This window comes from Podarcis bocagei (assembly GCF_964188305.1).
Source record: "Podarcis bocagei genome assembly, chromosome: 7".
NCBI classification, from domain to species: domain Eukaryota; kingdom Metazoa; phylum Chordata; class Lepidosauria; order Squamata; family Lacertidae; genus Podarcis; species Podarcis bocagei.
Genome location: NC_138132.1, coordinates 88,329,644 through 88,343,670, shown reverse-complemented (window position 1 = coordinate 88,343,670; position 14,027 = coordinate 88,329,644). Strand labels below are relative to the sequence as shown.

Here is a 14,027-nt window from a genome sequence, read left to right as displayed (position 1 = left end):
ATAAGTAACTACAACGTTAAAAAAACACAACCAGCAATAAACTAAAAAGACATCGTTTTGTCTACATTTCCGAGTACGTTTCCGAGCACAATTCAAAGTGTTGGTGCTGATCTTTAAAGCCCTAAACAGCCTCAGTTCAGTATACCTGAAGGAGCGTCTCCACCCCCATCGTTCAGCCTGGACACTGAGGTCCAGCTCCAAGGGCCTTCTGGCGGTTCCCTCATTGCGAGAAGTCAAGTTACAGGGAACCAGGCAGAGGGCCTTCTCGGTAGTGGCACCTGCCCTGTGGAACGCCCTCCCTTCAGATGTGAAGGAAATAAGCAGCTATCTTCTCTTTAAAAGACATCTGAAGGCAATCCCTGTTTAGGGAAGTTTTTAATATTTAATGCTGTATTGTTTTTAACACTTGATTGGAAGCCGCCCAGAGTGGCTGGGGAAACTCAGCCAGATGGGCGGGGTATAAATAATAAATTATTATTATTATTATTATTATTATTATTATTATTATTATTATTATTATTATTATTATTATTATTATATTGTCTAAGCAAAAATGTTTTCAGCTGAAAAGAGCACAGTGAAGGCGCCTGCCAGATATCAATAGGCAGGGAGTTCCAAAGTGTAGCTGATTAGAGACACGCTATGACTGCAGAAAGGCCTCTGCACCTCTTCTGGGTAGGGAAGCCACTGAGTACCAATTTGGGAAGTGGACAAACTGAACAGAAATCCAGCTGTTGAAACTTGAGGTGCTACTTTTGTCTCTTTGCGACAAACTACCGTATTTTTCGCTCTATAACACGCACCAGACCATAACACGCACGTCGTTTTTAGAGGAGGGAAACAAGGGAAAAAATATTCTAAACGAAATAGTGGATATATGATTTTTGTGGTTCATGCTGTGGCCACAGACATGTGATCTGACAGAGAGTTTGGAGTAGCCCAATGCAAAAATCCTGAGGATCCATGTGGATCCATGCTTTGTAACCACGGAGGATGAAGGGGAACCATGGATCCTCTGCTCACGACTGCAGCAGATCCCCTCGCCACCCGCAGGCATTCGCTCCATAACACGCACAGACATTTCCCCTTATTTTCTGGGAGGAAAAAAGTGAGTGTTATGGTGCAAAAAATACGGTAAGATGCGAGGAAGGGATGGAGGCTAATGCTTTATAGAAAGCCCCTCTTACCTGCCCCCCCCCCCAAACACAGAGACCGGTCTTCTCACCTAGATTGAAGCCTCTTTGGTTGCATGTTGGAATTTTTAAAAATGAGACACAACTGAGTGCAGTGCTTCGTGTCGCATTATTAAATCTTCCTTCAAATTTCAATAAACTGAAATCAAGACCCATTCATGTTGTAAATATTTTTTATTATTCTTCAAGTGCTGATAGCTGGATTGCGCTTGGAAAACTGAGCAGTGGCTGGAGAGGAAAACATGGACAGCGAGAATGTTGTTGTGAGGAGAGCAAGGAAGGCAAAGAATCGCTCTGTGGACTCTTGGCCAGCATTTTAGCAACTAGGAATGTTGCCACAGAGATAGATGTTGAATAAGCCACGTAGGATCCCGACATTCGCACACCCTCGACTCTGCAAGGGGAGGTTGGCTCCTGTGAAGGGGGGAAACACAACACAATTATTAGCAAAGAAGCATCAGACACAGAGCTGCCATCTCCAAGACATGGCTGGCCTTTCCAAATTGGGGGCCTGGAAAATAAATCCAGGTCCTTCACCCCTAAGCAGCTTCCACGCCAGGGGTCAGCAATTTTTTTTAGGAGGGGGTCAGTTCACCGCCCCTCAGACCTTGTGGTGGGCCAGACTGCACATGTGCACACACACAGCGGAGGGGGGCTCCTCTCTCCCCCCAGCCCCTCCCCTCCCCCTGCTCTCCTACCTCCTCCACCACTCTGCCTGTGGTTGGGAGCCGGTGGCAGTGGCGTCGCTTCTCCTTTCCGGGCCAGCTTCCCTGGGAATGGGGCCAGCAGGCGTGCCAAGCTCCAGCCAATGCCCCACGATGCGCCCGTCACGATGCCCACAGCACGGCCATGGACGGAGAGGCCAGTGGGCGGGTGGCGAGTCTGGACTGTGCCTCAGCATGCGGGCGGCGAGGCTTCGGATTAGCTGGCACCAATCAAAGCCCACCTCCCTTCCTCCGCAGGGTGGGGAGAAGCCAGGAGGAGGGAGAAGGTGTGTGAGGGGGTGGGGGAATGGCGCCCGAAAAAAATGCAAAAAAATATGGCGCAGCCCAAAAGATCACACCGATCCAAGTAGCGATTCCAGGACCGTCGGCAGGCCGGATCCAGAGGGCAATTGGGCCTGATCTGGCCCGCACCCCTTAGTTTGCTGACCCATGTTCTACACACTCTGCAAAGTCAGCTTGAATCACGTCTACACAAGAGGCTTAAACTGGCTTGGAATGAGTTTGGCTATCGTGCAGCTGTTCCCTACAAAAGTCTTGGCATTGTGTGTGTGTGTGTGTGTGTGTGTGTGTGTGTGTGTTTGCTGGTGATTAATTTCTTGCTGTATTATTTTACCCTTCTACACAGCCCCAAATCCCAAGGTTCCTTCAGGTGGAAATATCTAGGTCAGTAGTTCCCAAACTTTTTGGGACCACCCACCCCCACCCAAGTTCCAGTGACCCCTCCCTTACCCATTACAGTGGTACCTCGGAAGTCAAATGGAATCCGTTCCGGAAGTCTGTTTGACTTCCAAAATGTTCAGAAACCAAGGTGCGGCTTCTGATTGGCTGCAGGAAACTCCTGCAGCCAATCAGAAGCTATGGAAGTCACATCAGACGTTTGGGTTCCAAAGAACATTCACAAACTGGAACACTCACTTCCAGGTTTGTGGCATTCGGGAGCCAAAACGTTTGACTCGCAAGGTGTTCAGGATCCAAGGTACGACTGTATTCCGAATAGGGGTTTGCACAACCCACTAAGGAAGACAGTGACACAATAAAATTCCAAACAGTAGGAATTAACTGCACATTTATCCAAAATCCGGTTTAAACTATTTTGTTTAATGAATTCAACAAAACTAATGAACTTGATCCTGTGATACCAGCTTTTGCCCCTCCAGTGCCCCCCTTCTACCCCCTTGCCTCTTAGAGGGCCCCCCCCGATATATGGGGGGCACTACTGGCCTCTTTGGAATCCACTGACCTAGAGGCCTGAAATGGGTTCAGATCAGCAGAGGTGTTCCCTGTGCTGTACAGAAAATGGTAGGAGCAGGACATCTAAGCAAAAAACTCATCGGTTTAAAGGAACCTTAATCTGAGCTCACTTCTCCCTTTGGCTCAGCAGCCAGAATGAGGCCTATCCTTCCAAGAGCAGTTTGACCAGCCTGCACAAATGTCAAGTGGGGTTTGATGTCCTGCTCCCTAGTGGGGACACCATTTAGAAAGGATAGGAAGGCCACCTCCTCTCCTCTGTGTGTCAACCTGTCTGTGGTCATGATCTCCTACTACCTTCCTTAACTTGGTCCCCTTCCAGATGTTTTGGACAACGTCTCCTTCCAGTCCCAGCATCATACAGCCATGCTGGCTGGGTGTGTGTGATGGGAATTGTAGTCCAAAACATCTGGAGGGCGACAGGTTGGCCAAGATTATCTGCCCACTGAGTTTAACCCCACACAGCCATTTCTGCAGCTAGAGAGCAAGAGAAACCTGCCCCACCTTGCTCCTTGGAGGCGTAGTACACAGGAATCCCACTGCAGAGCTGCTCAATGGGGCTTCCAAACTGAACAGTGTTCTGGACACGGGTCTTGCCAACCAAGAATGTTAAGTCACTCGCCGGAAGGGTGCTCTTGGACAGCTGTGCCAGGGAGGGATGAAAAAATTGGAATTACTAGTGGAAATTTATCATGATCAGAGATCATGCTTGGAGATCATAGAATCATAGAATCATAGAGTTGGAAGAGACCACAAGGGCCATCGAGTCCAACCCCCTGCCAAGCAGGAAACACCATCAGAGCACTCCTGACATATGGTTGTCAAGCCTCTGCTTAAAGACCTCCAAAGAAGATGACTCCACCACACTCCTTGGCAGCAAATTCCACTGTCGAACAGCTCTTACTGTCAGGAAGTTCTCCCTTAGCCGTTCCTCATAAGGCATCGTTTCCAGGCCTTTGACCATTTTGGTTGCCCTCCTCTGGACACGTTCCAGTTTGTCAGTGTCCTTCTTGAACTGTGGTGCCCAGAACTGGACACAGTACTCCAGGTGAGGTCTGACCAGAGCAGAATACAGTGGCACTATTACTTCCCTTGATCTAGATGCTATACTCCTATTGATGAGGCCCAGAATTGCATTGGCTTTTTTAGCTGCCGCGTCACACTGTTGGCTCATGTCAAGTTTGTGGCCAACCAAGACTCCTAGATCCTTTTCACATGTGCTGCTCTCAAGCCAGGTATCCCCCATCTTGTATGGAGATGCTCTAGTGCAGGGCTGAAAATCTCCCTCACTTTTTAAAAACCATTCTTCATCAATTAAGTAGAAAAAGCTTGCATTCCAAAATCAGGGGTGCCTTACCCATAGAGGCTAGTGGTGCAGGGTGCCAGGGCGCCACGTTCTGGAGGGCGCCAGGGAAGAGGCAGAAGCTGGACGTGGCACCTCCCAGCATCAGCTCACCACCCTCGCCCACCTCCGCCATGCCGCGCCGCACCAGGAGCCTCCACCTGCCATGGCCACCGTGGCACGAAGCAGCCAGCTGAACCAGGAGCCGCCACGTCCAGCCTCCACCTCTTCCCTGCTGGAGGAGCTGCCCTCCAGCCGCTGCCCGCCTCCTCCAGCCCCGCAAAGCTGGGCCTGTCGCCGGCAGCGCTGTCCTCCCTAAAAAAGGTTGGCAACTCTGGGAAAGGGGGGGGGCGCCAGAGGGATCTTTGCACCGTGGCGCTGGATACGCTTAAGACGGCCCTGTCCAAAATTATCATAGAATTGTTGAAGAAGGATCTTTTAGCTCAATCTCCTGCAAAGCAGGAATCACAGCTCAAGTATCCCTGACAGATGTCCATCCAACCTCTGTTGAAAATCCTCCAGTGAAGAAGAGGCCACCACCTTCCGAGGGAGTCCGTTCCACTGTTGAACAGCTCCCTTCCTGGTCCATCTTCTATGCCCAATTTCCTCCACAAATTCCTTTGTTAGCCCTCCCTGTGGCTCATCTGTAGGCCTGTTCTGCGTATGGCAGCACCCGGAGAGAATCACAAGAGGCGGCCGTGCCAGACAACGGAATCCGTGCCTGGTGCTGAGTTTCCCATTTCAGCAACAGATTTAAAGCTAATGGGAGTGATCCGCAGATTTTCCTGCTGGCATCTGTCTTTCTTCATTCCTCACACCATTGTGATGTTTAGGACAACTTCATTTGGTCAGAAGAATAGCGGCCGTTTGGGGAACCCACAAAAGTGGAGTCCCTAGGCCTATAAATTTCATGAGCTTCTACAGAGGTAAATCAAGTCTGCATAAACAGAGGTGGGTGCCTGGTTCAGCACGAAGTTCAGGGCAGGCTACTGTCTATCAGGCCAGCTCAAGGCTGAGATTCTCCTGCACATTCTAGGCACATTGATAAGTTCAGTTCAGTTCAATTTATTGTGTTTAGTGAGCAGCCATTACACACATAAAAATAATAAGAATGCTGCTAATAATAGTGGTTTACATTTCTACTTCCTGACGTCTACAGGATAAATAATTTCTCATTCCCCCTTTAAGTTTCAATGTTTCATTACACGAATCTGTAAAGCCTTGGTAAGGAATTTGGATGTTCTAAAGGATATACAGTGGTACCTCGGGTTACATACGATTCAGGTTACATACGCTTCAGGTTACAGACTCTGCTAACCCAGAAATAGTACCTCGGGTTAAGAACTTTGCTTCAGGATGAGAACAGAAATCGTGCTCCGGTGGCGCAGCAGCAGCAGGAGGCCCCATTAGCTAAAGTGGTGCTTCAGGTTAAGAACAGTTTCAGGTTAAGAACGGACCTCTGGCACGAATTAAGTACTTAACCCAAGGTACCATTGTAAACCTCTCTACATCAGACATCAAAAAACAGGTCTTTGCAAGAGACGTCCCTCCCTTCTGTGATCTTAACAATGGGTGGAAGTAATTGTTTCTAAGGTCATTATGAAAAAGGGCATTCTAGGAGTACATGAGTTATGTCTCCTATTGACTCAGAGTTGCAGCCACAACTTAGGAACTCCTTTATGTCAGTCTGTCGAATCTGCTAATGGAAGGACGTTTAGTCTTGCCTGTGTAAAGGCTATCCCCATTTTAACATTTGGCAAATTGATCTTGGCAGGGATGCATACAATGGAATAAAAAACATACACCAGTAGTTTGTGAATGCATCTTGGTGTCTCTAAGCCTTTGAAGTATTAATTCTTTAGCTCTCTCAAAACCCTGAGTCACAAGAAAGGAGGCAGAAGGTCCCAACCTCATGGCAGCAGATTCCATTTCACATTTCCATGAGTTTGGGGTCATGTCTTCCAAAATTGTCATGAGGGATTTTGATACATGCTTGGGGGGGGGATTAAACCAAAAAAGCAGAGCTAGTCTAAGGGCTCTGGCTTGAATGGGCATTACACCCAGTTCTGCAGGGAGCAGTGTTATTTTGGTAGAGGTAGGGAGGGTGAAAGAGGAGAGAGCAAAATATAGTCTGAAGCTCAACATCAAAAAACCAAAGATCATGGCCACTGGTCCCATCACCTCCTGGCAAATAGAAGGGGAAGGAATGGAGGCAGTGAGAGATTTTACTTTCTTGGGCTCCATGATCACTGCAGACGGTGACAGCAGCCACAAAATTAAAAGACGCCTGCTTCTTGGGAGAAAAGCAATGACAAACCTAGACAGCATCTTAAAAAGCAGAGGCATCACCTTGCCGACAAAGGTCCGTATAGTTCAAGCTATGGTTTTCCCAGTAGTGATGTATGGAAATCAGAGCTGGACCAGAAAGAAAGCTGATCACCGAAGAATTGATGCTTTTGAATTCTGGTGCTGGAGGAGACTCTTGAGAGTCCCATGGACTGCAAGAAGATCAAACCTCTCCATTCTGAAGGAAATCAGCCCTGAGTGCTCACTGGAAGGACAGATCCTGAAGCTGAGGCTCCAATACTTTGGCCACCTCATGAGAAGAGAAGACTCCCTGGGAAAGACCCTGATGTTGGGAAAGATGGAGAGCACAAGGAGAAGGGGACAACAGAGGACGAGATGGTTGGACAGTGTTCTCGAAGCTACCAGCATGAGTCTGACCAAACTGAGGGAGGCAGTGGAAGACAGGAGTGCCTGGTGTGCTCTGGTCCATGGGGTCACGAAGAGTCAGGAACAACTAAACGACTAAACAACAACAAAGGGACTGGCAGGAGTCTCTCCAGTAAATCAAAATTGGCCATGGCCCACAGTGGTGCTCCATAGAACATCTCTGGCAACACCCCGGTCTTATAAAGTTCTAAAGTGGGCTGCAACAAGTTGCCCCTTTCGTAGGCTGGAATCGTAGTAGTCCATTTAAAGTTCTACCAGCTAAATAAGGTGCTTGATTGAAACTGTGCAGACCATTAGTCTGCCCACTGAAAGACCAAACTGAGATACTTAAATGAGAATACTTGCTCCAGTGTATTTCCTTTGAGCAACCAATTGAAAGTTTTCTTAGATTTGACAAACATCATAACTTTAGTTTTTTGGTAATTTATAGTAAGATGCTCATTCTTTCAGTCCAAGGTGAACCGATTCAGCAGTCTGCACAAGCCCAATTGGGTGTAGGAAATCAAGATTGCATCATCTGAACACATTCATAAGGCAGTGTAAGGAAGCAGTTTCTCCTAATATCCTCTCAAACACTCCTGCAGTTTTTACATCTCTTCTCATGTAGGCTACCAATCAAAGCATATAATTTCCACTACAATACCTTCTGCCCTTTGAAACTGCGGAGTGTCTCCAGGCTTGGGAATAGCTCGAAATCCATTGCTGCTACAACACAGACCCTCTTCCGAAACAGCCTTGCAGCAAAAAGGCCCTATCAAATGCAAGAAAAAGCAGATTTTAATTATAAATCCAAAGATTCAAATCTCCATGGATCTGTCCAGAATTAGTGGGTCTGAATTACTATCTGCTTTTGGGGGCGGGGTTACCTTTTGGTAATCCCAGACGGCATCCCAACCATTCCACCCATTATAGTTGTGGATATTGGCTGTCTGATCTTGCTGGTTGACCTTCACCGCCTGGTGGGTGTTGGTGTCGGTATTTCCTTGGCGCTTTACAGCAATAACCTAGGGAGTTTAAAAAAGGGCTGTAATGAACGAGGCAGGGGGTAGGCATACGGGGGGGGGGGCTATGAAACTCTGCCTTGGCTGGCGATGGAGGGGGCTTCAACAATTTTTCAAGTAGACTGTATCAAAGCTGGAGATCAAGTCATCATGAAGATTTATTTTTTAGTATTATTTATTGAATGTATCTCCCGCTTTTCCTCCACAGAAAAAAGCAGGAGCACAGAAAAGGCAAAGTATATCTCCAGGTAGACGAACTGTGTTCTGACCTCTGAAAGAAAAATAACAGTATATGTCAATGAAATATCCAGCAATGTCATCCAGCAATGACATAGTCCAGCAATGCGATGGACAAGTGGGGGGCAAGCTCCTTGTTTGGGGGGATACCCTCCCCCACCCCTTCTGCCATCATCCATGCCAAAGAAAACCAGGGTGGCACATTTTTGCTTGTGACTTTGCCGGATATGCACGTGTTTTTTTTAAGTAATTCCCCTTAATATCATGCATTTCCACATGCTATTTTCACTAATACATTCATTTTTATGCACAGTTTTTCTTAACAGATGCATTTTTGTCTACAAAAAACAACAACCAACAACAACTGCACCACAAAATTCAGAGAAATGTGAATTCTGAAGGCTAGCTGTGTTTCTGTTCACATTGTTTTGAGAAATTCAAATCAGGTGGGTTCATACTAAAATGTGAACCTGACTGAGTGAGTTTCTCCCCCGTCCTGGACTTCATTTTTTTATATATATAAATATTTATTAAGGTTTTCACAATATTACATAATGAAAAAGAAAAAAGAAAAAATAGGAAATAAAAAACAGTTAAAAATAATTCCATCTTTACATCACTTATCTTTCATTTACTTGTTTCCCAGACCTACTCATACCTCCTTTTTTGTATTACAGTTCAATTTATTAGTTCAGCAATTCCTTTCCCTCCTTACTATCCTGATCTTTAATCTTAATATATTATAACATTAAATTTTTACCTATTAAAAATCCATTTTTTCCATATTCTTTTAAACCATTACAGCTAGAAACCACTTAACTTCAATCCAACATCATTCTAACATTCCTTAATTTTGCAATATTTCTGTAAATAGTCTTTAAATTTCCTCCAATCTTCTTCCACCGTCCTGGACTTCAGAACCTAATCTGTCCTATCAGGCATCTGGGAAAGGCTGCCCCGTGGAGATGCCCATAAAACAATAAGTAACCTCCTTAAATGGGGTCAGCCTCTTTTCCCCATCCCAGCGTTGAGAAATGGTGACTTACATCACTGGCTGAAGAACAAGTCAGGGAGACAAGAAATACGAGGACAGCCTGAAGGAGAGATCAGATTTGCTCGTTAGATAATTATTGCAGGTTAAATGGCATCTTGAACAAAATGCAATGCAGTACGATAGGGGAAGGGCAGAATGGCAAAAGCTCCCAGTCTCAATCTCTGCTGGCATCTCCAGGTGGGGTTGGGACCTCTCAAAACATATGTGTCCATCAGCATCTTCAAGACCAGCTTGTCTTCCATGGCTACCATATGCACAAAGATACCCATCTCTCTTGCCCAGCAACTTGTTTCAGATTGCAAGCCTTCATAAGGTGATTAACTATGTCCATTCTTGCAGTGGAATCCCATTAGCCGATGGCACCAAAAGATAACAATTGTTATCACTACTGTGGCGAAGCTGGAAGCAGTACTTACCAAAATCTTCATTTGATCCACCTGCCAGATGTTTCCGAAAAAGAGGATTGAAAAAATCTCAGACTTTATGCTTAAATAAAGTTTCCATATCAGCAATTCCAAGGTCCAGAAAGATTAGCGAGATCTGCAGCAACGTAAGTAGCTCCAGGCTGGCATTAATCCCAGCTCAAAGTGGTTGGCAAATAACCTAATCTTTTGTTTTAAACAGACTTCCAGCCAAGTCCTAAAAAGATTTTTTTTCACTAGTAAGTTAGAACCAAGCGCAAGGAGATGTGCCCCTAATAGAAAGCTTTAAGGATGCAGACTTCATTCAGTGGCTGTGGTGTAGTTGAGCATGGCACTTGCAAAAACCCCGAGGGTGTCTAGCAGCTTGCAGGTATACGGCAGAATACAAATTTAATTAATTATTATTATTATCAGGAACCAGGAGTGCTGAAGCTGCTTCTGAGTCACAGAATTGTAGAATGATAGAGCTGGCAAGCCCACCAAGGGTCATCCAGTCTATACCTCAGCAATGCAGGAATCACAGCTCCAGAATCCCTGACAGATGGCTATCCAACCTCTGCCTAACCTTCCAAGGAAGTCCATTCCACACTGTTCCTGGTGTTTATCTGGAATCTCTTTTCTTGCCATTGGAATCCATCGGTTCAGGCCTTCCCCTCTGGAGCAGCAGAAAACAAGCTTTAAAAATGTATATACTAAATGAAATGGCATACATATGTGTGTATACAGTGGGGAAAATGTGCCCTGAAATGTTAATAAATGTACCACACAAATGATAATCTATGTTGAAAATGCAAAGAAAAAGAAGGTACTTTTTATCATATGTGGTGGGCGTGTCCTAAGGTGAAAGACTTCTGGGAAAAGATTTATAATGAGTTGAAAAAAATGTTGAAAAATACATTTATTAAGAAACCAGAAGCCTTTCTACTTGGAATAATAGGACTGGAATTGCCAAAAAAAAGATGTTAAACTGTTTTTGCATGCCACTACAGCGGCAAGACTTTTATTAGCCAAAAACTGGAAATCGCAAGAGATACCAACAATAGAAGATTGGCAGATGAAGATGTTGGACTTTTTGGAGCTGGCTGACTTGACTGGAAGAATCCGCAACCAGAAGAAAGAGGAGATACAAGAGGATTGGAAGAAATTAAAAGAATATTTAGCTAAATATTGTAAGATAAGATAAATAGAAAATTCTTGGAAGAAATTAATAGGCTTAGGGGTAGAATAAGAATATGTGCTAGTAAATATTAAGGATTAGAATAGTGATAAAGGAGAAGAGATTAGTAAATGAAAGGAGTTAATATCATTAGAAATATGAATTTGGAGAACTGTTAAACAGGTGTTATAATGAAATTCAGTCAGAGGGGATTTGAGGAACTCAGTTATTAATGTAAAGAAATTAGGGATTTGAAGTAATAACTCTTTTTTGTGTCTTTTTTCTTTGTTCTATGTCTTGTAATGTTTTTCTTTTTTCTTTGTGATAGATGTGAAAATCAATAAAAAATTGAAAAAAGAAATGCTAATAAATGTACAGGAAAACTTAAAAAAAAAAAAAGATGAAGAAATGTGGTGAACTGGAAAGATGGAAGGACAACAGAGAAATCTCTGGAATGAAATGAACAGTTTTTCTCCATTAACGCCGAGTGAATCAATTATGTCAATTCCAAGGAAAGCAGCTGGTCTAGAAGCCGAATGCATCATCCATGCTCTCCCTGCCTCTATGCTTCTTCCAACAGTATTAGCATAACCCAAATAAAAAAATTCCTTCCAGTAGCACCTTAAAGACCAACTAAGTTAGTTCTTGGTATGAGCTTTCGTGTGCATGCACACTTCTTCAGATACACTGAAACAGAAGTTGCCAGATCCTTCTATATAGTGAGAAGGTGGGGAAGAAAAGAAACGGCCCATTGCCCATCCTCCCTCTCCTTCTGCAGGGAGTCGGCAAAGCGGACTCAACGCACGTGACTCCACCTCCGGGGACACGCCCCTTTCGCGATCCCTGGCAACGATGGAACCTCAGCCGAGACGTAAAAGGAGAGGGAGGCTGCGATGTTCGCGGCCAAACGGCAGCGCTGAGGCGGAGGCAGGCAGGGGCGCCTTGGCATTAAAGGGGCCGAAGACAGGAACCGTTTCTTTTCGGTCACAGCGGAAGGGAACTGGTTAAGCCCTTTGCGCGTTTACAACGGCTGGAGACGTGTGTACGCATCGCCGTAAAAAGAGGAAACGCATCAAGCACACACGAACCCCGCAAAAATTAAAAAGGTGTGCACAGATTTGATGTGCGGGGTAGAAATAAAATTATTATTATTACGTATTATTATTTGCACGAGCTGCATTTTATTCCCATATGCAGATTTAGAAGTCATGACTGTAATTTAAATACTATAGATGTATTATATATTTCATTGTAATAGGTCCGCTGTCCAGGCAGGCACTCCCCACCTTCTCACTATATAGAAGGATCTGGCAACTTCTGTTTCAGTGTATCTGAAGAAGTGAGCATGCACACGAAAGCTCATACCAAGAACTAACTTAGTTGGTCTTTAAGGTGCTACTGGAAGGAATTTTTTTATTTTGACTATGGCAGACCAACATGGCTACCTATCTGTAAGCATAACCCAAGAAAAGCACGATGTCAGCCGGGGCTGGGAGAGAAATTAATTGGATTCACATTTTAATGCAAACCAATCTAATCCCATCGTCATGCCCACGATAGGCAGCTCCTCTTCCAAAGAGGATCTGGGTGAAGATGGTTTGCACAAAAACACACACCCACACACCAAAACTGGCAGCACTCAGATCTTGCGCTATGCTATAAAAATATGTGGACATTGGTGACTGCTGAGAAAATACAGTCACAGAATTGTAGAATTGGAAGTTAGCACAGGATACAGCAGCACAACTGCTGGCAGGAACGAAGCTTTCCACCATATAGCACCTTTGCTCAGAGATCTGCGCCGGTTGCCAATTTGCTACTGGGCCAAGTTCAAGGTGTAACTATTTGCATATAAAGCTCTTAACAACTTGGAACCAGTTTACCTATGAGATTGCCTTACCAAACATGTGCCCACTTGACTGCTTGAATCAGTGCAATGGGCAGGTGCCACGTTAATACCCATTCCACATTTGCAAGAATTCAATCTTTTAGCACCTGTACTTTGGAACTCCTAGCCTTCTTTTTTCTTTTTAAATAATTCTTATTGATTTTACAAGTGTAGAGTTATAACAGTACCAAATACATAACCATATTTAGAATCTTCAGACTTCCCACCATCCCTACCATGGGTCCTATTGTCAACATTTTCAACTGCATATTTTCATAATCCATATTTTATATCTCTGCATATTGTCCATAGTGTTTGTTACATTACAAGTGTTGTTAAAAAGCTGCTAATGTTTCCATCTGCTTACAGTAGTCTCCTAAATAAATTATAATTTTCCCCATTCTTTCTTGAAGTTTTTGTCTTCTGGGTTCCTGAGCTTTTTGGCCAGCTTTGCCATTTCCGCGTAGTTCAACAGCTTGGTTTGCCATTCCTCTCTGGTAGGGACTTTGTCTTCTTTCCATCTCTGGGCCATTAGCATCTGTGCGGCTGTTGTCGCAGACATAAAAAGTCTTTTCTGCTCCTTGGAACTCCTAGCCTATTGTTCTCAGGCAAAAACTTTCACTGTACTCATTTCAACTCCTGCAAAAACATTTTTTTGCTTAGATGAGCCTACCCAGATGTTTAGACAGTTGTTGTGAGCTTTAATCTGTTTTTAGTCTGCTGTTACTTTAACTTTTTGAAAGTTTTAAATTGTGGTGGATTCCTCTTGATTATTTTATTGCTTTGTCTTTTTGCAAACTGCTTTAAGGTTGGTTGTTGTTGTTTTCAATCAAGTATTAATAGCAATGTTGTCTCTAATTTGGCTAGCTTTAAAAAGCAAACAAATTTGGCACAGCTGATGCACTAAATGGATGCTGGGTAAAGGTAAAGGTAAAGGGACCCCTGACCAATAGGTCCAGTCATGGCCGACTCTGGGGTTGCGGCGCTCATCTCGCGTTACTGGCCAAGGAACCCGGCGTACAGCTTCC

General features: G+C 44.6%; 1 protein-coding gene across 1 annotated transcript; it reads right to left on the bottom strand.

The window, feature by feature from the left end:
* Positions 1-1,348: 1,348 nt before the first annotated feature.
* LOC308592017 (gastrokine-1-like) lies at positions 1,349-10,007 on the bottom strand. Its single transcript, XM_081203281.1, has 6 exons — positions 9,950-10,007; positions 9,526-9,573; positions 8,108-8,245; positions 7,885-7,992; positions 3,671-3,809; positions 1,349-1,607 (listed from the first exon to the last, which is right to left on the bottom strand). The coding sequence occupies exons 1-6, from the start codon at positions 9,959-9,961 to the stop codon at positions 1,510-1,512; spliced, it is 543 nt and encodes a 180-aa protein (XP_081059407.1). The 5' UTR covers positions 9,962-10,007; the 3' UTR covers positions 1,349-1,509.
* Between the last annotated feature and the right edge of the window lie 4,020 nt (positions 10,008-14,027).

What these genes read in the sequence shown, in the direction of transcription:
- LOC308592017 (XM_081203281.1), bottom strand. An exon ending in CTTGTTCTTCAGCCAGTGAT is followed by an intron (nt 8,246 to 9,525) that starts GTAAGTCACCAT and finishes TAAACTCCCTAG; the next exon opens with GTTATTGCTGTAAAGCGCCA. An exon ending in CTACGCCTCCAAGGAGCAAG is followed by an intron (nt 1,608 to 3,670) that starts GTGGGGCAGGTT and finishes CCCCCTTCACAG; the next exon opens with GAGCCAACCTCCCCTTGCAG.